Genomic DNA, 23,502 nt, shown 5'->3' with positions numbered 1-23,502 from the left:
CAAACATGTGGCTGGATTTTGATGTGAGAGACAACAGGAGATGGACCTTTTTCACTTTTTCAGTCGTATTTTGGCCAGAATGACAGTTTAAAGTTAAAAATGTCTTAATGATGGATTTGTTTCTTACAAACACGCAGCTTTTGGCTTCTCCAGATGTTAACTGATGGACTGGAGTGCTGTGGATTACTTGTGTATTATTGTGATGTTTTTATCAGATGTTTGGACTCTCATTCTGACGGCACCCATTCACTGCAGAGGATCCATTGCTGAGACACTGATGCAGTGACACATTTCTCCAAATCTGATGAAGAAACAAACTCATCCTAATCTTGAATGGGCTAATTGTCTTTATTTTTGGGTGAACTTTTCCTTTAACCACTTACACGATTTTAGAAAAGAATAAATTACCTTCGGCAACAGCCCAAAACTATGACTAAATAATTTTTGGTGATTGGTTGTTTTTTATGGCAAGTTGACCAATGAATGATTATGAAGGCAAGCATGATTTCATGTTGACTTTAAACCTGTAAGCTGCTGCATTATGTAACAGGCTGAATGCGTTTCCCATTGTGGAAGCTGTTGGCCAGTGAACATGGTAAAAATTGCCAAGTCAAGCTAAAATCCCTCTGGTATTAAACATCCCAAGTTTTACATCTGTACAACACAAACGACTGTTACACAAGATGTTTGAGTTTGCACAGATGTTCCTCTTCAGAAACAAAACAAGTGTACGAAAAGAGAGTCCGTAAGCATTTGTTTTCTCTCTCGTTCACACTTACTGAACTGCGATCCGGTTGTGATCCAGGTCAAAGGTCAGTGAGTATCGAAAAACTTCACTGTAGACAGAGCGTCACAAACATCATTATTGTGTTTTGAGATGATGATGATTGTGTACATCCACATGATTGTTCTTTACAATTGAACATCTTTGGAAAATGACATGCACAGATGAATCCCTGTCTTGAAGTGTATCTGTAAATGAGAAAAATATCATTCACAATCACTATATTTATCATTTAATTTCTTTTAGATTTTAGGATCATTGTGTTTTGCATTTATCAAAAGTTTTGGGTGAGTCTTACAAAAAATAATCCAAGGTCATCAAAAAAGTATGTATGCATTAGTTTTGTTTTAAAATATGTCTATATAGGTTTTATTGTTTTTTTTTTATTTCAGTTTTAGTTAAGTGCATCAAGTTAAACTAAATGAAAATGATAATTTTTATATATTATTTATTTCAGTTAACTTTTTTTCAATAAAAGTTTTAGTTTTTTTTTTTTTACTTCAATAACCCTTTCAGGGTTATTATATTATTTAATATATGTTCAATATTTAATATATACGAAATGATATATTTACAAAGAACATTAACAAAATATTTATTTTATTTAAAAACATTAAATACATAATCAATTAACCTTATTAAATATATAATAAATTATATATATATATATATATAAACATTTAAATATTAAACATTTATATTTCAAAGTCAAATATGCAATGTATTTATATTTCAGGTCTTATGAATTCATACAAAAGCTTCCTTTTTGCTTAAGCTCTCAAATCAAATGGTCAGTATAATGCATGTCACAAAGGTGGACATCAATGACACTGTTACTGGTTTTCACATGTCTTATGACTTACATTTCAGTCTGTTCCTCGCACAAAGCTATCATATGACTTCAGATGACTTGGAATAAAGCCTACGAGTCATATGGACTAACTTTATGGGGGTTTTGTCCTTGACAGCCATTGAGAAGGAAATGGCTACGAGAAGGAGCTATGAGAACGAAATAAAATAACAGAATGCAGGTTTGAGACTGAATTTTCATTTTTGGGTGAACTAGCCTTTTAAGTTACTCCCCAACACTGAAGAAAGACAGACACGCAGGGCGATATGCTTGTGATGGGATATCGGCCATGTGCCGGTCAGTAGTCTGGTCAAAAATAGCAGTGATGGGCGGCAGGGTCGCTGCGGCTGCTGATCTGACGAGAGCAGCAGATGTGTTTTATGCAACAGAGCAGATGAGATGCCGCTCCTCTCGCCATTCAGAGACCCCAAATATGGTGTATGGTCCAGAGGTCATTAAACCCACCCTACTGCTAAATCTACTGTTACAGTCAGGCGTTCACTCTCTTACCCAATGAGACGCGTCAGGGACAGGCCTCCGCAGCCACTGATGGCGGCCTGCAAAATAACACTCCAATCAACATTACATTCAAAACAAATAGTGTGAACGCACATCAGAATCACATCAGATTTCTTTGCATTTAAAATCAACAGGAAATGGTGTTTGCAACACATTTAACTTTCGTAATTGGACATATTTCCTAAGATATTCAATGAGAAATGCAGTTTTCCAAGTAATTTTAACCACGTGGAATTAGTTCGATCTGGAGTTTTAGTGGTAGGGGGTCTGTGTAAAAGTTTAGAGAAAAGGTAAAAAAAATAAAAAAAATAATAATTAGAATAATAATAGAGAAGAATAAATAAAAATAAGAATAAACAATAAAAATAAGATTAAAATAAATAAATAAAAATTATATACAAATAAATAAATAATTATTTTAAATAAAGTTTAAAATAAAATAAATAAACTAAAATGAGATTAAAATAAATATATAAAAATAAATAAATGAGTAAATAAACAAATAATACATAAGTACAGCACTGTAACTATGGAAGCCCATTTCTGGCACGGAATAAACAATTCTTAAAAAGGTAATTGTGACTTTTCATCTCATAATTTCGAGTTATAAAGAAAGAATTGCAGGATAAAAATTCTAAATAATATATTTGCAATTCTGAATAATAATTCTAAATATTTTTCTCTTTATAACATTAGTTTTTCACTTTATGCAAGTTTTATTTAGGGGTCCATGGCATCTAAAAGATTGAAACCCCCTGGGTTAGATGATGAAAAATGACTCTATTTGACAAGTGGTTGGAGTGAAGGCAATGAAAAATAGGACTCTTTGATGATTTGATAGCAAGCAGAACGATGACGTGTAATAAAGTGTTAAAGTGTGTCAATTTTGGTTACATGTTGACTTGAGCTGAATCATGTATATGTGTTGTAATAAAATCTAAATGCATGTTTTCTCATTAAGCTTTCACTGTCAATGCAATAACCTTTGAAATACAAGTCTGTTTGATACACACGGTCAGATTATGTTATGGCTGCATCCCAGTTTGCATACTAATTGTCATAAATAGTATGAGAGATAAGAATTAATCATGTTGAAAAAGTCAAAGGTGCTCAGATGGTTTACTATTCCTAAGGGATTTCTTGTGTGCATCCACCCACACTTTTTGAAGTAATATTACCCATAATTCCTTTGCACTGAAAATGAGGGTCTCAGATGGTTTTGCGTTCATTTATTTTCAGTTGTAAGAAATAGCAAGGAACATGAAGCTGCCGCATCAATACTTAAGTCTAAACTCGAAATAATAATGAAGTTTAAGGTAATGGACCTAAATTGCATATGCATACAGTATTTGATAATGACGGTCTGTAGTATGTAGTAATACTACATTCAAAAGTACACTACCGTTCAAAAGTTTGGAGTTATCAAGATTTTTTAATGTTTTTAAAAGAAGTCTCTTCTGCTCACCTAGGCCGCGTTTATTTGATCAAAAAATACAGTAAAAACAGTAATACTGTGAAATATTATTAAAATGTAAAATAACTGTTTTCTATTGTAATATATTGTAAAATGTAATTTATTCCTGTGATTACTCCAGTCTTCAGTGTCACATGATCTTCAGAAATCATTCTAATATGCTGATTTGCTGCTCAAGAAACATTTCTGATTATTATCAATGTTGAAAACAGCTTTCATTATTAAATAAATGATAAAATGATAATACATTTTACAATAAAATATTATAATATTATATTAAGTAACATTATAATAACGTAATGTTTTCAGGATTCTCTGAGGAACAGAAAATTAAAAAGAACAGCATTTATTAGAAATAGAAATATTTTGTTACATTATAAATGTCTTTGCTGTTTTTAGTCAATTTAATGCATCCTTGATGAATAAAAGCACTATTTAGTATTTCAATAGTGTATGTATTGTTTCATAGTGAAATATATATTTTTAGTATGCAGTATGCGAATTGAGATGCAGCCTGTGATTCCAGACAGAGACTCCTGCGATGCTGCATGTCACATACATCAAACACTGCATGGATGTAAAGAGTTTCACCTCTCTGATGTCTTGGCCAGTTGTTCAAGCCTGTGAGGACATAATCGAAGTAACATATTAGTGCACAACAAACATCTGACAAACATGATACAGGGCAACAACTGCGTGATGTAGTCCATAAATGCAGTTATATATGCCCTTACGATTTAAGAGATTGGGGCAAAAAATTCCCCCGTATGAGTTTATCTTACTCAATAAACTATTTTAAACACAATATTGTCTGTTTTTGCTCAATTTTGCCAACGAAAATATTACCTATAAAGCCACAGCAGAACAGTTGTGCGTCTCTTAACAACACAGCAGTGTTTTTTTTCTGAATGAATCCACGTTTGTGAACCAATGATTCAAAGACCCAGCTATAAAGAAAGCCATTTACTTCATTCCTGAATAAATCAGCCTTTGAATGAATCGAATGCTTGAATGAATGACTCAATTACATTTACCACCACCTACTGGCAGTTTTATTATATTATAAAAAAAAAAACAAACAAACAAAAAAAAACATTAAAGGGATAATTTGCCCAAAAATGAAAATTCTGTCATCTGAAGACTGTTGGTAACCAAGCTGTTTTGGTTAACAATGACTTTCACTGTATGAACAAAAAATACTGAGATGTCTTTTATGTTCCATAGTTTATGTTAGGCCGTTGTAGCATAAAAGTTTATGTGAAATAAATTTTATGTTGAATCAAATAAAATATTTCTTTCTAAAGCTACTTTTTGTAATGTCTATTGATACTTTTCTCACTTAACACAATAATGGCTTTAAATAATTTTTGGGGGGTATTTTCACAGCCAAATTTAATGTGTGATTAATTAGATTAAAAATTTTAATCGACTGACAGCCCTAATATATATATATATATATGTGTGTGTATGTGTGTATGTGTGTGTGTATATTATGGGCCGGACTGTAAGAGAAACTGTCCTGCTGTGGCCTGTTTAACATCTGAATCATGTAAAGGCCAGAGAACTCAGATCACGTAACGCCATACCATCCCACAACCCCCTGCTGCGGTTTTACCTTTCTCTCTGCGCTTTGAGTCGCTCCTCGTCACATCTGCAGAAAGAAGAGAGCGCAAACTGTTATCACACTGTCACACATTACAAACACTGCGCATTTCTAAAACCTCACGCCTTCAACACAGAGAAATCTACGACTGTGTTCGGAACTGCCCAGATACTCGTACTATTTTTACAGTATGCAGTATGTGTGCTATGTACAAGAAGTGCATTTTCTGTAATCCTGGAATACACAGATGACATACATTTATTAAAATATCCTACAATGTATCTTACAATGCAATGCACTTAAATTCACCTTTCATTTCCAACTGCAATATTGAATATGATTTGAAGTTAGGACACTAAAAAATTTATTTAAATGCCATTTTATTTATGTCATGATAACGGGGCACCACTTGGCAAACTAAACCTATAAAACCTACCATATCATATTTAAAATGCACATTTCTAAAGCCTCTAAATGATCAACATGATGAAAACTTTGCTGAAAAAACTGTCGCACGCAATCTACTCCATGTCTTCTGTCGTCTGATTGATTAAAGTAAATAAAAAAAAAAAGTGATTTTTCAGACTATTATTTCATATGTCAGGCTTTACAGGGTTAAATATGCAACGTAGTGAGATCATGTTAATGTGAAATGTTAATTTCTGCATACAGCTTCAACAAAACTCTATCATGCCCTTGTGTGTTTTAGTTTGCATGTACAAATGACATTCTCTCTGCGAGTGTAAATCAAAAGACATCCATGTGTCTCCTCCTGCTGGTGAAGATCACTTACTCCAGCACGCACTCGGGAATCTGCACATGCTCCATGGGAACGATCAGAGCCAGTTCCTCCAGACTCTGGACATAACGGATCTTATCCATGAATTTTACACTGCAGAGGAATTCAAATGTATTAGAACACATTCTACAAACTGTTGAGGGTGTTTATGTGATGTTTGGTGTTTTCTGACCTGATAAAGGGCCGCGAGATGGCCAGAACTGTCCGGATGAACCAGGAGGGATGTGCGATGATCAGACATTTGAGATTCTTTCTTAACCTGGACGTTAATGGAAAAAAAAATAAAAATAAAAAAAAATCATTCTAATATGCTGATTTTGCTGCTCAAGAAACATATCTGATTATTATCAATGTTGAAAACAGTTGTGCTGCTTCATATTTTTGTGGAAGCTGTGATACATTTTATTTTTTCAAAGTTCAAATGAACAGAATTTATTTGAAATAGAAATATTTTATAACATTATAAATGTGTTTACTGTCACTTTTGATCAATTTAATGCATCCTTGCTGAATAAAATTATTAATTTCTTTAAAAAAACTTGCTTGTTATGTATGTAGAACATAGTTATTATAGTTAACTAAAATTAAAAAGTTTCTGAAATTAAAATCATTAAACTACTTGAAATAAAATTAACAATAACTTAAGTAAAATAAAATATAAAACACTTTTTTTTTTTTTACTAGTTGCCAAGGCAACTTTTTTCATTTAAATTTAGTTTATGCACTAAAATATGCACTAAAATAACGAAAACCGAAATAAAATTAATAAAAACTATATAGACATATATAAATAAAACTACTAAAAATGACAAAAACACAAAACAAAGTGACTAAAACTTACTAAAATTTAAATGAAAAATCTAAAAATAAAAACTGATTCAAAATATTAATAAAAACTATAACAGTACATCAACAATACTAAAATAACACTGATGTAGAAGACATATCTGTTTAAATAAATTAAATACAAAAATTCTATGTTTCTGGAAATATTCTGTATGTTGTGTGTATGAAAACACATTTATGGGTAATTCATAGTGACAAATGAAATGTAATAAAATAATAATAATATTAAAAAAATAAAAATAATAATAATTATTATTATTATTAATTTAACAAGATAATAAAAACTGTACAGCATATACAGCAGTTATATGAATTTCTTTAACATTCTATTTTGATTCTGCTTCCTTACATTCAAATTTGAATTATGATTCTGCATCTGTTTGCTAACTTGATTCAATTTGAACTCTGTTTAGTACACACATAGGTCTGTTTAGGTCTTTCTATAACCCAAACACTTATGTTTATCTGATTTCAAATGCACACTGGTCTACTCTTTGACTAAAGTGTGTGTCTGTGTCTTACAGAAAGAGGTTCTCCATGATGTAATTGTAGTCTGCGCAGCCGCTGTCGGGCAGATAGCAGGCAGCAAACACGATGATGGCATTCAGTCCTTCACCGTAATAACCTGTGAACAGAAACAGTAACATGAGATCAAGCTGAACACTTTCCATGTTCACTGATCCCACTGTTTGTGTAAAACGGCCTTGGAACATAATGTGCTGTATTTTCCCTTAAGTCCACTTACAATGTGCCAACAAACAAGAAACATTTGTCATTTAAGTTTAATTTCTGTTTTCCATCCTTTAGAATTAAACAAGCTGTTTTTGCTACTGTACCTTTAAGATATAAATGAACTTGTTGTGATTATATAATGTTTTTGTATGTAAAGAGTGGGACGAGTTACACAAAGCTGAATTTAGTGTTAAGGGTTTTGTTCAAATCAGGGTTATTATAGGCCTAGTTAAAACAAAAGCTAAAAAATAAAAAAATTACATTACTTGAAATAAAATAAACTTTAACTGAAACATAAAATAAAAAGGTAACACTTTACAACAAGGTTCCATTAGTAACATGAACTAAGCATGAACAATACTTCTACAATTTATTTGATCCAAAATACAGCAAAAACAGTAAAATTGTGAAATATTATTTCAATTTAAAATAACTGTTTTCTATTGGAATATATTGTAAACTGTAATTTATTTCTGTGATCAAAGCTGAATTTTCAGCATCATTACTCCAGTCTTCAGTGTCACATGATCTTCAGAAATCATTCTAATATGCTGATTTGCTGCTCAAGAAACATATCTGATTATTATCAATGTTGAAAACAGTTGTGCTGCTTCATATTTTTGTGGAAGCTGTGATACATTTTATTTTTTCAAAGTTCAAATGAACAGAATTTATTTGAAATAGAAATATTTTATAACATTATAAATGTGTTTACTGTCACTTTTGATCAATTTAATGCATCCTTGCTGAATAAAATTATTAATTTCTTTAAAAAAACTTGCTTGTTATGTATGTAGAACATAGTTATTATAGTTAACTAAAATTAAAAAGTTTCTGAAATTAAAATCATTAAACTACTTGAAATAAAATTAACAATAACTTAAGTAAAATAAAATATAAAACACTTTTTTTTTTTTTACTAGTTGCCAAGGCAACTTTTTTCATTTAAATTTAGTTTATGCACTAAAATATGCACTAAAATAACGAAAACCGAAATAAAATTAATAAAAACTATATAGACATATATAAATAAAACTACTAAAAATGACAAAAACACAAAACAAAGTGACTAAAACTTACTAAAATTTAAATGAAAAATCTAAAAATAAAAACTGATTCAAAATATTAATAAAAACTATAACAGTACATCAACAATACTAAAATAACACTGATGTAGAAGACATATCTGTTTAAATAAATTAAATACAAAAATTCTATGTTTCTGGAAATATTCTGTATGTTGTGTGTATGAAAACACATTTATGGGTAATTCATAGTGACAAATGAAATGTAATAAAATAATAATAATATTAAAAAAATAAAAATAATAATAATTATTATTATTATTAATTTAACAAGATAATAAAAACTGTACAGCATATACAGCAGTTATATGAATTTCTTTAACATTCTATTTTGATTCTGCTTCCTTACATTCAAATTTGAATTATGATTCTGCATCTGTTTGCTAACTTGATTCAATTTGAACTCTGTTTAGTACACACATAGGTCTGTTTAGGTCTTTCTATAACCCAAACACTTATGTTTATCTGATTTCAAATGCACACTGGTCTACTCTTTGACTAAAGTGTGTGTCTGTGTCTTACAGAAAGAGGTTCTCCATGATGTAATTGTAGTCTGCGCAGCCGCTGTCGGGCAGATAGCAGGCAGCAAACACGATGATGGCATTCAGTCCTTCACCGTAATAACCTGTGAACAGAAACAGTAACATGAGATCAAGCTGAACACTTTCCATTTTCACTGATCCCACTGTTTGTGTAAAACGGCCTTGGAACATAATGTGCTGTATTTTCCCTTAAGTCCACTTACAATGTGCCAACAAACAAGAAACATTTGTCATTTAAGTTTAATTTCTGTTTTCCATCCTTTAGAATTAAACAAGCTGTTTTTGCTACTGTACCTTTAAGATATAAATGAACTTGTTGTGATTATATAATGTTTTTGTATGTAAAGAGTGGGACGAGTTACACAAAGCTGAATTTAGTGTTAAGGGTTTTGTTCAAATCAGGGTTATTATAGGCCTAGTTAAAACAAAAGCTAAAAAATAAAAAAATTACATTACTTGAAATAAAATAAACTTTAACTGAAACATAAAATAAAAAGGTAACACTTTACAACAAGGTTCCATTAGTAACATGAACTAAGCATGAACAATACTTCTACAGTATTTATTAATCATAGTTGATGTTAATTTTTAACATTTACTAATGCATTATTAAAATCAAAAGTTGTGCTTGTTAACATTAGTTAATGCACTGTGAACTAACAATGAACAACTGTATTTTCATTAACTAACATTAACAAAGATTAATAAATACTGTAATAAATGTATTGTTCATTGTTTGTTCATGTTAGTTAATGCATTAAAGGCACAATATGTAATTTTTGCCGCTAGAGGGCACGTATTCACAATAAACAAAGAGACAAAGGCGTAGTTTGATGACGCTGTGGCTGAGTGTGGAATCATGGGAGTTGTGGTCTTCATCCCCACAGCTGATGCAATCTGACGGGACTCAGGCAGAAATCATGTTCATGGATGACCTAATGATTTATTAACGTCGTAGTATGAAGCAGAGTGAGGTGGAAAGCCGTCGAAGCGAAACGAGGCCGCTGAACGAGCGAGACACACGGCTCAAAAGCAGCAGAGATTTTATTATGCCACAGTCGAGCGCTTCCGCTCCTTCCGGTCGTGTGTATGTGGGGTAAAGCAGCTGTTTTATCATACTACATACATTTGAACGTTCTGTTATAATGCTACTCTGTGCGGTCGTCACCGGTCTATTAAAACGCACAACATATTAAAGCGTCTTTGGTGTTTCCATGTTTTCTACAAAACAAAACCGGAAATCAAGGGGTTATGACGTCATTGGCAGGCGACACAATGACACTATAGACACGCTCCGTGTCACTAGTTAAAATTGCTTATTTCTCTGGATTTAAACATTCTTCGAAACATTTGGGATAATGCAAGTACACAAGTCAGCAAAATATATAACACTGTTCTAGTGGTTTTTTGTGCCTTAAACTAACATTAACTAATGGATCCTTATTGTAAAGTGTTACTAATATATATATATATATATATATATATAAATAAAAGTTCTATCTGTCATTTCAAATATTAATATCATCGACTGACCTCCATGCGTGACGACACGCAGGTACGGCCTGATGACCTGCATGTCTATCCTGTGCTCCTGATCGCCGATGATCACCGTCCTCCACAGATGGCCCGCACCGTCGCCGCCGTCGCCGCCTGGACCCTTCGCACTGGCCACTGGAGTGTCGTCTGAAAAAACAATACGATCTGCATTTAATTGGGCAAATCTGAGTATGTTGTGAAACTAGATGAGTAAAGATTGATGGCCTTGTCCGAAAGTTTGGAACTTTGAAAAGCTTTAATTTTGAAGATTTTACAAGTCTATAAAATCTTGTTAATATGATTTAGCACATTGCTAACATGTTTCTAGCATGATTTAACACAGTTACCATAATTTAGCACATTGCTAACATGATTTAATACAGTGCTAGTAATTTACTAGTATGATTTAACACATTGCTAGCATTTTTTAACATGTTTCTAGCATGATTTAGCACATTGCTAGCATGTTTCTAGTATGATTTAGCACATTCCTAGCATGTTTCTAGTGGGATTTAACACATTAACATGTTTTAACAGGTTGTTAGCATGATTTAGCACATTGCTAACATGTTTATAGCATGAGTTAGCACAGTTAACAATTTAACACATTGCTAACATGATTTTAATACAGTTCTAGTATTTTACTAGTATGATTTAACACATTGCTAGTATGTTTTAACAAGTTGTTATCATGATTTAACGCATTGCTGACATGTTTTAGCATGTTGTTATCATGATTTAACACACTGTTAACATTATTTAGTATGGTGGTAGCATGTTTCTAAGACGATTTAGCACATTACTAGCACGTTTTAACATGTTGCTAGCATGATTTAGGACATTTCTAGCACATTTCTAACATGTTTTAATATGTTTTAGCATGATTTTATATTGTACTAGCATGTTTCTAGCATGATTTAGCACGTTGCTAGTATGTTTCTAGTGTGATTTAACACATTGCTAACATGTTTTAACAGGTTGTTAGCATGATTTAGCACATTGCTAACATGTTTCTAGCATGAGTTAGCACAGTTAACTTAATTTAGCACATTGCTAACATGATTTGAATACAGTTCTAGTATTTTACTAGTATGATTTAGCACATTGCTAGCATGTTTTAACAAGTTGTTAACACGATTTAACACATTGCTGACATGTTTTAACATGCTGCTATCATGATTTAACACACTGTTAACATTATTTAATATGGTGGTAGCATGTTTCTAAGACGATTTAGCACATTACTAGCACGTTTTAATATGTTGCAAGCATGGTTTAGGACATTTCTAGCACATTTCTATCATGATGTAACATGTTTTAGTATTTTGTTTGAATGATTTAACATGTTGTTAACATGATTTAGTGCTAGGATGTTGCTAGCATGTTTGTAGCATGATTTAGCACATTGCTAGCATGTTTTAACATGTTGCTAACATGATTTAGCAAGTTGTTAGCATGATTAGCTTTGGCAAACCAACATGAGATTTGTTCTGTAATGTTTCCTGTTTTCCAGCCAAAACCACACGACCTTTGACCTCAGACTGACCTTCCCATTCCAGCTCGTTGCCGTTGTTGAGGGAGCCGAGAGAGTCGTCGTCTGGCGTGTCGATGTCGTCCACGTTTATGTCCAGGTCGTCTGGTGTTTCCAGGAAGTCGTCAGAAAGCAGCGAACCTTCGCTTTTATCCAGCGACAGGTTGATATCCGGAGCGATCAGCGTGCGGCGCTTCTGTCGGACAGAATCCACGTGATCCGCCGTCAGAGCGGCACGATGAGCTGGACAGAGAAATCACAAACATTTATAAAAGAAGCTGCCAAAATTAAAACACATTTACATAAAAAAAAAGAAACCCTTTAATTTATGAAAAACACTCTTCAACCAGAAGACAGCAGTGAATTTTTAGTATCATTAATATACTAATAGAGGATTCATTCATATTTTGAAATAGTTTTTATTTTTATGCTTTCCATTTTAATTTTAATTTCAGTTTGTTTTAGTGATTCTGTTTTTTTTGTTTTCTTTTTATTTCATTTATTTTTCTTTTTACATTTTTATTCAGAGTGATATTTCAGTAATTTTAGTACTTCAACTTAAACTAAATGATAATTATGTTCTAAATATGACATTTATTCTGAAATGTTATGTTTATGATATGTAATGAAATTATATTGGAAAAAAATTATGCTCTGGCAACTAATTGAAATAAAATGAAAGTTAATGTTTTTTATATTTCAATTCAGTTAACATTTATTTATTAACTAATAATTATTTTAAAATATATATATAATAATTATTTTAATAATTAAATATAAAATTATTATTTTTTATTTTGTTTGTTTTAGTAATTTTGTGTTTTTGTCCGTTTTTTAGTTTGTTTTCCTTGTTTAAATGTCTATTTAATTTTAGTTTTAGTAATTTTACTACTTCGACTTAAACTAATTAAAAATTGTGTTATGATCATGAAATTTATTTTGAAATTTTATGATTATGATATGTAATGAAATTATGTTGAAAAACAATGTTGCCCAGGCAACTAATTGAAATAAAATGTTTAGCTTTTTTATATTTTTTATTTTATTTCAGTTAACATTTATATGTTAACTATTAATTACTTTTAAAAATATATAATTATTTTCTATAATTGAATATAAAATTATTAAAAATAAAAATATTTTTTATTTTAATTAATGGTGATTCAACTTTCAACCTGAACCAGTTCCCCTTCGGGAACTCTGCTGGGCGGGAGCAGCCCCAGCCGGGTACCAGCTCCTCATATAGGAAGGTCCAAAAACAGAGCGTTTCCTCTCGCGCTCCCCCGCAGCGGGACCAAGGACGGCGGCGCTCTAAGTCGGGGGCTGTCATGACGTCACCCGCCTCTGACGTCTCGCCCATCGATTCGATTGATTACACATATGATTCAGAGCTTGGTATCGCTGAAGGCGTTGCCCTAGCGTTTTCCGACGCAGCGTCTCGTTCCCTCGGGGAACCATGGTTACATACGTAACCTGGGACGTTTCCTCTTCTTCTAATGAAATCTGTGGATTATCTTTCTCAATTCTGCTATTTTATTAGCAGTGTGTCAATAAATATTTCATAATAAAAGTCTTTTCCACAGTGAAAAACACATGGAGGAGATGCACTGAGATGAACTTACCAGTGTTGTCAGTGAGTCCATCTAAATCACCGTCTTCAGGAAGAGGCCTGGAAATCAAGCCAGAGAAATTCTACAGATGACCACAACACACACACAACTACACATTCCCTCTGTCATTATAGAGCCACTTAAATTCACAATAATGACACAGTGACCCACAATAATAATTGGCCTTTAAGCAGCGCTATGTAACTTTTTCTGTGTTCAAAATTTTTTAAATGTATATAATGAGCGAGTACATCATGAATTAATCTTCCAAACCACGTTTTTGTCTTATTCCGAATCACTACGGTACACTTATAATAAGTACTTATATTTGGACTATTGTAGCCTGGTCGGGTCGTCGCCGCTGCGGAGTAACACATACCTGCGTGAATCGCCATAGACATAAACTTAGAGAAGTAGCTCCGGTTGGAATGTTCTTCCGCGGGATGTGTGCAGTTCTGTTTATTAACCGCTAGAGCGCCAAAAGTTACATAGTGCTGCTTTAACTGGTTGTTGAGTTATTTAATGTATTGTTTTATTGCTAGTGTTGCTAGGTTATTAATGGTGGTTGCTAGGGTGTTTGGGGTGCTTTTTAAGCTTACTAGTCAAGTGAAAAGAGTCATGCATCCTCAAGTCTCTGTGATAAATATAGCACTTTTACTACAGAACAGAGACAGTTAACAAGCTAGAGCCTCAAGATTAAACAATAATTCAACACGATGATGATTAAGTCGGGTTTGGCTCACACAGAGGTCAGTGCTAATGTGCACACATTCTGTAAATGATGGCGTTTGCACTTCTGTGTCGAGCCTGAACAAACAGTATGTTTCAGCAGGAGTGAAGCACACAATTAACCCATCATTCTATGGCATTACCATCAGCAGTGTTTGTGTATCTCGTGCTGACTACAGTCGGTGTGTAATTACCCAGCAGGCTGTGCGGTGTCAGGGGACTGCTGCTGGTTAATTAGAGAGTGCAGTGCAATAATGAGGCTTACAGAACTCAGTTCAGACAATTTTTGCGACAGGATGCTTATAAAGATAGTGTCTGCTGCATCCATTATCTGTCTAAACCATTATCATGAAGTAAGTTTTAATGTTTGGCACTAATATAAAAGGTACCATTCTTTGCATATGCACCATTGTAATATGTAGTATATGGAATATTAATCTGTGGTAATGGTAATCTAACAATACACTGAAAGCTAAAATAAAATCATTCAGTTGTTAAGGATCTATTTTAACTGATCTAAGCCTTAAAAAGTAACTTTCTTTTTAAAGTAAGTTCCTTTTTATAATGAAATCAGACTTATTAAAATGAATTAAATTATGAAATATTAAATTGCATAAAGACCAAAGAGTGAAAAATTTAAGGGGGTCTGAATACTTTCCGTACCCACTGTATATATACACACACACACACACACACAAATAATTGAGTAGAAAAAGTTACCATGTGAAGCATTATTTTAATATTACTTATTAATATGAATAAAACCAGTTACTACATGAAGCATTTATTTAAATATTATTATTGATTAATATTATTTAATATATATTACATTCCATAAAAACAGTTATGGCGTGAAGCATTTATTTAAATAATACTAATAAAAATATTAAAATAAAGAAAGAAAGAAAGAAACATACAAACAAACAAACCTATTAATAAAACCAGTTACTACATGAAGCATTTATTTAAATATTATTATTGATTAATATTATTTAATATATTAAATTCCATAAAAACAGTTATCACGTGAAGCATTTATTTAAATATTATTATTGATTAATATTATTTAATATATATTAAATTCCATAAAACCAGTTATCACGTGAAGCATTTATTAAAATAATATTAATTACAAATTATTTAAATAAATAGTTACCACATGAGGAATTTATAGGCTACTTGACAACATTTTTTTTTTTTTTTTACAGTGTACCATAGTATATATCAAAGTATTATGATATTACCATAGGATATAATCGCTGTGCTGAAGCATTTATTTAAATATTATTATTGATTAATATTATTTAATATATATTAAATTCCATAAAACCAGTTATCACGTGAAGCATTTATTAAAATAATATTAATTACAAATTATTTAAATAAATAGTTACCACATGAGGAATTTATAGGCTACTTGACAACATTTTTTTTTTTTTTTTACAGTGTACCATAGTATATATCAAAGTATTATGATATTACCATAGGATATAATCGCTGTGCCATGGTGATTTAGGATTATTTCATCAGAAATTGTGAGTAAAACTTTAAATGCAAAATTTTCAAAAGCTAAAACATAATCAGGTTCATCAGAGAGAAAGTTTCATAGAGTACATGACAATTAAAAACCTACTTCAGCAAGATTTTGTTCAGTGTGGGTTTATGTGATAATGTGCACAATCAATTATTCAGCACTCTGTGTCTCTAGCCTCATTGTCATGGCAACACTGATGACCTCATATTTGCCCAGAAGTGGTAATGCATTATGATGTAAGGCTGTGCTCTTTATGTCTTCATGTACTGTATGTTGACCCACATGCTGCTTCTGGACTGTTTATGCCACGATTCACCTTCATTTCTCCCTCATGTGCAGCTAGATAACACATCCTCAGCTCCACACGCTCTGAGCTCTAATATTGATCTGACATGATCGATCAGAAATCAAAGACGCCTGCGCTGTGGAGGAAAATAACTCGCCACTAACAAGCCTCATGGATGTTTACATGCCTGGTGTCATATAGCAGAGGTGCAAATCTGCTTATTAGCAAGGAAAAATCATTATAACTAAATAGTATCAGTATGTAGATCAATAGCAGTACTGATTGTGTACACAAATTTAGGAGTAATTAAAATGTTGTTGAATTAAGTCTCTTCTGCTCACCAAGGCCGTGTTTATTTGATCAAAAAACACAGTAAAATCTGTAAAAATGTGAAATATTTTTACAATTTAAAATAGCTGTTTTCTATGTGACTATATAATAAAATATAATTTATTCCCGTGATCAAAGCTGAATTTTCAGCATCATTACTCCAGTCTTCAGTGTCACATGATCTTCAGAAATCATTCTAATATGCTGATTTGCTGCTCAAGAAACATTTCTGATTATTATCAATGTTGAAAACAGTTCATATTTTTTGTGGAAACTGCGATACATTTTATTTTTCAGGATTCTTTAATGAATGCAAAGTTCAGAAGAACAGCATTTATTTGAAATAGATATCTTTTGCAACATTATAAATGTCTTTACTGTCACTTTTGATCAATTTAATGCATCCTTGATTAAATTCATTTCTTTAAAATAAAACTCTTACTGACCCCAAACTTTTGAATGATCAGTTCCCACAAAAATATGAAGCGGCTCAACTGTTTTCAACATTGATAATAATCAGAAATGTTTCAGTATTACAGTAGCAAACAGTCAAAAGTCAGATCTCAATGTGAACTCAAACATTTATCATCAATTCCTCAAAGACCAAATGATCTGAGCTTCTATCCACATTCACTTTAGCTCTTATTTATGTCAAAAACTATGCTAAAATGCTACAATTTCAACCTCTCTATGTTGCATTTGAAGTTGAGCACAATGCATTGTGGGATACAGAATCTCATGCACTGCATACTGCACATTTGGGAAATGTTGTAGGTCATATTCTGTGCAAACAGAAGGTTCATATACCATGCACAGGTATGCAAAAATAGCATGGTAGTATGTTATTCTGAACACAGAGTGAGTGTTTATGTCTCAGTCAGTCAGACAGCGGCTGAAGGTCTTACCGGGGGAAATCATCATCTTGCCACTCATCTTTCACCTCCATGTTCTCCATGCGTAAAGTGGCTTCAGTGGTTCCCATCCTCTGCTCCCGATCACACTGAGAAGATCAGCACATTCAGAGGTGGCTATACAGGCTAAAACTACATATTATTCTCTCAATTACTTCTCTTAAATGAGCTAATGGCATTAAGTTTCTCTCTTCAGCAAGAAACATGATTTGAGGAAATGGAATGAGTTTCACGCCTGTACTTAATATTTCAACTGAAGGATTTTGATTTGACTTAACAGTGATATTGTGTTTATGGCTGAAACACTCTCAAATCACTCCCCATCAGAGGTTTGTCAACATGACAAAAAAAACTTAAACTTATTTTATTTCAGCTTAAACATTTTTTTTTTGTTTACTTTGATGTACTAAATAACTAAAACTAAAATCGAAATGAATAAAAAACTATATGGACATATTTGAAAACACAATAAATAATAAAGTGATGATAACGCACAACAAAATGAATAAAAATTGAACTAAAATGAAAATGGAAAATACAAAAATAAAAACGAACTCAAAATATAAAAAAATAAATCAAATAAAATATACAAAAAAATTAAACATTTTATTTCAGCTAGTTGCCAAAGCAACATTTCCCATTTTTTTCCCGTTTAAAAATAACAAAAATAAAATGTATTTAAGAAATAAATAATAAAAATGACAAAAACACAACAAAATGAAAATGAAAATGGAAAATACAAAAATAAAAACGAATTCTAAATATAAAAAATAAATCAAATAAAATATTAAAAAACCAAACTTATTTTATTTAAGCTAGTTGCCAAAGCAACATTTCCCATTTTCATTTAGTTTAAACTGATGTACTAAAATAACTAAAACAAAAACCTAATAAATAATAGGCATATTTAAAAAATACAATAAATAATACAAATGACAAAAACACAACACAATTACTAAAACTTGAACTACAACTAAATGATTAATCAAAATTTAAAAAAGGAAAATACAAAAATAAAAACTTAAACATTTTATTTCAGCTATACTTGCCAAAGTAACATTTTCCTAAAACTAAAATAAACTTAAAAATTAATAAAAACTATATAGACACATATTTCTTTTTAAACATTTAATAATTAAATAACAAAAACACAGTACAAAAAAACTGAAAATACAAAAATGAAAACTCAAAATATTACATCATTTTTTTGTTGACATTGCCTACAGTATTTAACCCTCCCCTCATCAACCTGTCACATCCAAACACCTTTCAGCGTCCAATCAATTCCACACGGAAAAATCAACATTTATCTCACTGAACATCCTGTTTACTCAGAAATATGTCACGCTGTGGAATTAAAAGGGGTTGCAAACACGGCTCATCATCTGGTCAAACACTCACAGCAGAAGGGAGTTTCTCTCAGCAGGCGCTGGTTTCTCTCTGTGCTTCACCTTCAGGCCTGTTGATTTCTCAGCTCTTGATTAAATCCATAGCGCTCATGCCGGACGAGGAGCTTCAGAGCTGACTCTGTCTGTCTGTCTGTCTGTCTGTCTGTCTGTCGGGTGAAGCCGGTCCCGTCTGTGGTTCTCCTCAGACAAAGGGAGGCGTCTGGGGCGGGTGGATGATTTTCAGTCTCTCAGGATCTGTGCATGGCCATTATCATCCCGAAACGACAACATACAGATTCCTTTTGAGCAGCTATCAGATGTGTTTTTTAATTCTTCTTCACTCCAGATTACGTCATGTCACCTGGCGTCTCCTCCCCTTCCTTCTATCCTTCTCTCTCTTATATGGTGCATTTATTTCCCTCCTTTATAAAAGGTAAACCTTTCCGAACCTTGCTGTATGTGGAGCAAGCTGTAAAAGATGGACATCTCCTTACTGTTCCCTAGCAACAGCATCCCTGTCTCTCCATCCCAGCACAATCTCTCCTCTGTATGTTCCTCTCTCGTTCTCTCTATCACAGCTGAGAGACTGGAAACAGACTCCTCCCTCGGTCTCCTGTGATCGGTGGAGCTGCATTTCCTGCTGCGCTCTGATTGGTTGAGGCTCTGTGTGATAATGTCATCTGTTTAGTACTGAGGAGGCTTGTGTATCAGGCTTGTGCTCGCAGGCTTTGTGCTGGTGCAAGCTCAGTGCATGTAAAATTACATTTGCAGTCTATATAGACCAGGAAATTAGTCAAATAATGTTTCTTTACATAACAGTTGATCAATTATTTTTTATTTTATTGGTAAATTTAAAACCATATTATTATTCATAAATTAAAATTAGGAAAATGCAACTACTCGTAACCTGCAAAACACATTTTTAATGTAACATCATAGTAGTAGTAATAATAATAATAATAATTATTATTATTATTATGCTAGTTGTTGTTGTTGATATAATAATTCATAATAATTATAATAAAAATATAATAGAATATTCTAATTAAAATTATTTTTTAAAAATGAATAAATATAAGTTATACTATTACAATTACAATAATATTACAACAATTAAAAAAATAAATTATTATTATTTTGTTGTTGTTTTCATTATTAATATAATTATAAGTATTGTATTATAATAAAAATACTAATTAAAAATAAATGTTGCTGTTGCTTGTTAATAATTATATTTTAAAATGTAACTGTAAATATAAATAACAATAATACTTATTAATATCATGGTTATTATAATTTAAAATAATAATTTTATTTATTTAAAAAAATATTATTGTTGTTATTAATATAACAAATTATTATTATTTTTTTAATTAATATCAGTTATATTATAATTACAATCACAATTATAAAAAAATAAAACAATGTTTTGTTATTAATAATAATAAGTAAAATAATAATAATTAAAAAATAAAAATATGATTATTAACCACAGTTATATTATAATAATTTATAATTTACACGGATGCTATCATTTTTAGATTAATAACATCAACAACATCAAAAGAACCAACTACAACAGCAAAATTATTAATATTATTATTATTAATAATAATAACAACAACAATAATAATATTTGTATTATTATTATTGCTGAATAATGCAGCGGTTTGGGATTAGGCTTTGCAAGGCCATTTGGGCCATTCATTATGAATGTATACAGCCATAAACATCATAAACTCTTTTTAAAACGGTCCTCAAATGGTTTTGTCAATCACAGAGACGACTTCATAAAGGATGAGAGTGAATTTAGAGAGATGCTGTCTGTTCGAGACGGAGCCTGGGGTTTTTCTGTCGGGACAAACACTGACCTGAAACATCAGAGCGTCCATTAAAACCCACTCAATCATTCCGGACGGCCAGCCATGTGGAATTCAGCACTGAGTGCTTTCTTTTTGTATTTCAACCTCTCATAGTTCACAAAATACATGCAGTGTTCTAAAATATCATAATGATTGATTTCAATATTAGATAGTTGCATTTGATTGCACAACATATACATTTGTACCAGAAGAACAGCTGTGAATATTAATGCCAATGTGGTTCACAAATTTACAAAATATTCTAAATTAATAAATATAAATTATATATTTGTTAGAGTGATAAATATAATATTCAACTGCTGAAATTTTAAGTTCAGAGCTGTACTTCACTGTACTCACCATAAGATAGAGCTGGAGTTCAAACAAACCTCCATGAGGCTCCTGTCCACAGGCAGCAGAGCAGCGAGAACTTGATCTGATTAAAGAGAAAATAAAATAATTCCGTTTTTCAATTTTATATTTGTACCAGAAGAACAGCTGTGAATATTAATGCCAATGTGGTTCACAAATTTACAAAATATTCTAAATTAATAAATATAAATTATATATTTGTTAGAGTGATAAATATAATATTCAACTGCTGAAATTTTAAGTTCAGAGCACTGTACTCACCTACTCACCATAAGATAGAGCTGGAGTTCAAACAAACGGCTCCTGTCCACAGGCAGCAGAGCAGCAGAGCAGCGAGAACTTGATCTGATTAAAGAGAAAATAAAATAATTCCGTTTTTCAACTTTATATGCGCAGGCACACTTCACATAGAGAGCAGAGGGGTAAGGTGTGCCAACGTTTACCTTTACTCTAATCAAAGTGAAATGAGGTTAAATTTAAACATCTAATTACATCAGAATGTGATCAAAAAAAGAATCACTATAACACAGTGCCATAATAACATAAGTAAAAAGTTAATAAAAAAAAAACTATAAAAAAGATTAATGCTGAATACTCCATTTGCCGTGCTAATATTTATATATATATATATATTATTTACGTAAATATAATTAGGGTTATTTTAGTATCTTTGAGAATCATCACCACCTGCATTTTGTGGTTATCAGTGTATTACAAAGGTACAAAGCAGATTTCAGTACTTCAATAGGTTGGTATATTAACATTATTTCAATTAATGAAATTACGGTATTTAACAGTAAATTTAAGTTAAAACTGAAAAACCTAAAATGTTGCTACCGTGTTTTTTACAGTAAAATTCCCGCAACCACAGCTGCCGGTTTTACCGTAAATGTTACAGAATTTTTTTTACAGTGTAAGTATAATTACTAATAACTTTGGATGTCTGAGAATTCTACTGTATTATATACAGCACCAAAGTAAAAAAAAAAAAAAAAAGCCTGATTGTTATGTAATAATATTACATTCTAATGTTTCTGCAAAACTGCATCATTTAATGACAGCTGTATTGGTTTTTATTTAGATCCTTTGAATTCCACGTAGTGCACAGTGATGTTTATAAACATAATGAAATCGTCTTAGTCTGTAATTATTGTCTTATCCTAATTCCCATTTCCTGTGGCATCCTGCCGGCCAATAGCGGGATCAGTCCGTTACAGCCGCTACCGCTGATGTCAGAGATGCCTGACACTATATTACAATGATTGTTTGTCATGATTGAAAATATAAACAAACAGTCTAGTGTGCATTCATTTAATGATGGGAAATAAAGACACTAAACTCTCCAGCCGGACATCTGAAGATCAGGAGTGAAACGAGAAAGCTCTCAGTGTGAAAGCTTGTTACTGTGACGTCTCGGAAAAAAGCCTACACACACATTGCCGTAATGTTGCTTTGCAATACCTCATCTCTTTATATAACGCCCGATAGCATTAAGTCCAGAACTGGGTCACGAGAGTCCACGGCCACGGCCTTTAGTTTGATCCAACCACAACAACTAGTTACATCAGAAAATAATCACAGATTTACACACAGATGCGTCTGTGGCAGTGTTATTTATTTAATATTTTTATTCATGATTTTTATAACCAATTATTTATTTATATAAATATAAATAATACTAAAATAACAATGACAAAGCTACTATAGTTATTTTTTATTTTTATTTTTTACAATTATAATTAATTAATTGTTTAGCTAATTATGCATGTACTTTTGTCATTTTTATTATTTTTTTCTTTATTTTCCAATAGTAATTTTTGTGTAATTCTAAAAATATTAACTAATTAATTAATTAATTATAAAAAAAATAATGAATTAAATAGTTATAATAAAATAATAAAAATAACTATGTTAAATTTGGTAGTGTTTTTTAGTAATATTTATGTACTATAATAGTTTTTATGAATACATTGAATTAGCTTTGTTTTCATTTTAATTCTAGTAAATTTTTTTAGTAATGTTTTTAGTTTATTCGTTTTTGATTATTTTTTTATTTCATTTTTAATTTATTTTAATTTATTTCAATTAACAAAAAAAATAATATAATATAATAATATAATAAAGTAGTTTTAGGGAGTGCAAAGGTTGCATTTGTATGTTGTTTAATATAGTAAGTATT

At 31.4% G+C, this 23,502-nt stretch overlaps 1 protein-coding gene across 1 annotated transcript; it reads right to left on the bottom strand.

Moving 5' to 3' along the window:
* Window positions 1-332: 332 nt before the first annotated feature.
* LOC107724068 (caytaxin-like) lies at window positions 333-19,651 on the bottom strand. Its single transcript, XM_016532845.1, has 13 exons — window positions 19,103-19,651; window positions 17,696-17,790; window positions 13,924-13,970; window positions 12,317-12,544; window positions 10,768-10,917; window positions 9,213-9,317; window positions 7,398-7,500; window positions 6,202-6,288; window positions 6,024-6,122; window positions 5,243-5,278; window positions 4,219-4,248; window positions 2,145-2,191; window positions 333-972 (listed from the first exon to the last, which is right to left on the bottom strand). The coding sequence occupies exons 2-12, from the start codon at window positions 17,770-17,772 to the stop codon at window positions 2,158-2,160; spliced, it is 996 nt and encodes a 331-aa protein (XP_016388331.1). The 5' UTR covers window positions 17,773-17,790; window positions 19,103-19,651; the 3' UTR covers window positions 333-972; window positions 2,145-2,157.
* Between the last annotated feature and the right edge of the window lie 3,851 nt (window positions 19,652-23,502).

This window comes from Sinocyclocheilus rhinocerous, unplaced genomic scaffold, assembly GCF_001515625.1.
Source record: "Sinocyclocheilus rhinocerous isolate Xijiao unplaced genomic scaffold, SAMN03320098_v1.1 scaffold102, whole genome shotgun sequence".
NCBI classification, from domain to species: Eukaryota; Metazoa; Chordata; class Actinopteri; order Cypriniformes; family Cyprinidae; genus Sinocyclocheilus; species Sinocyclocheilus rhinocerous.
The sequence above is the reverse complement of the archived record's forward strand: the minus strand, read 5'-3'. Positions and strand labels throughout refer to the sequence as shown.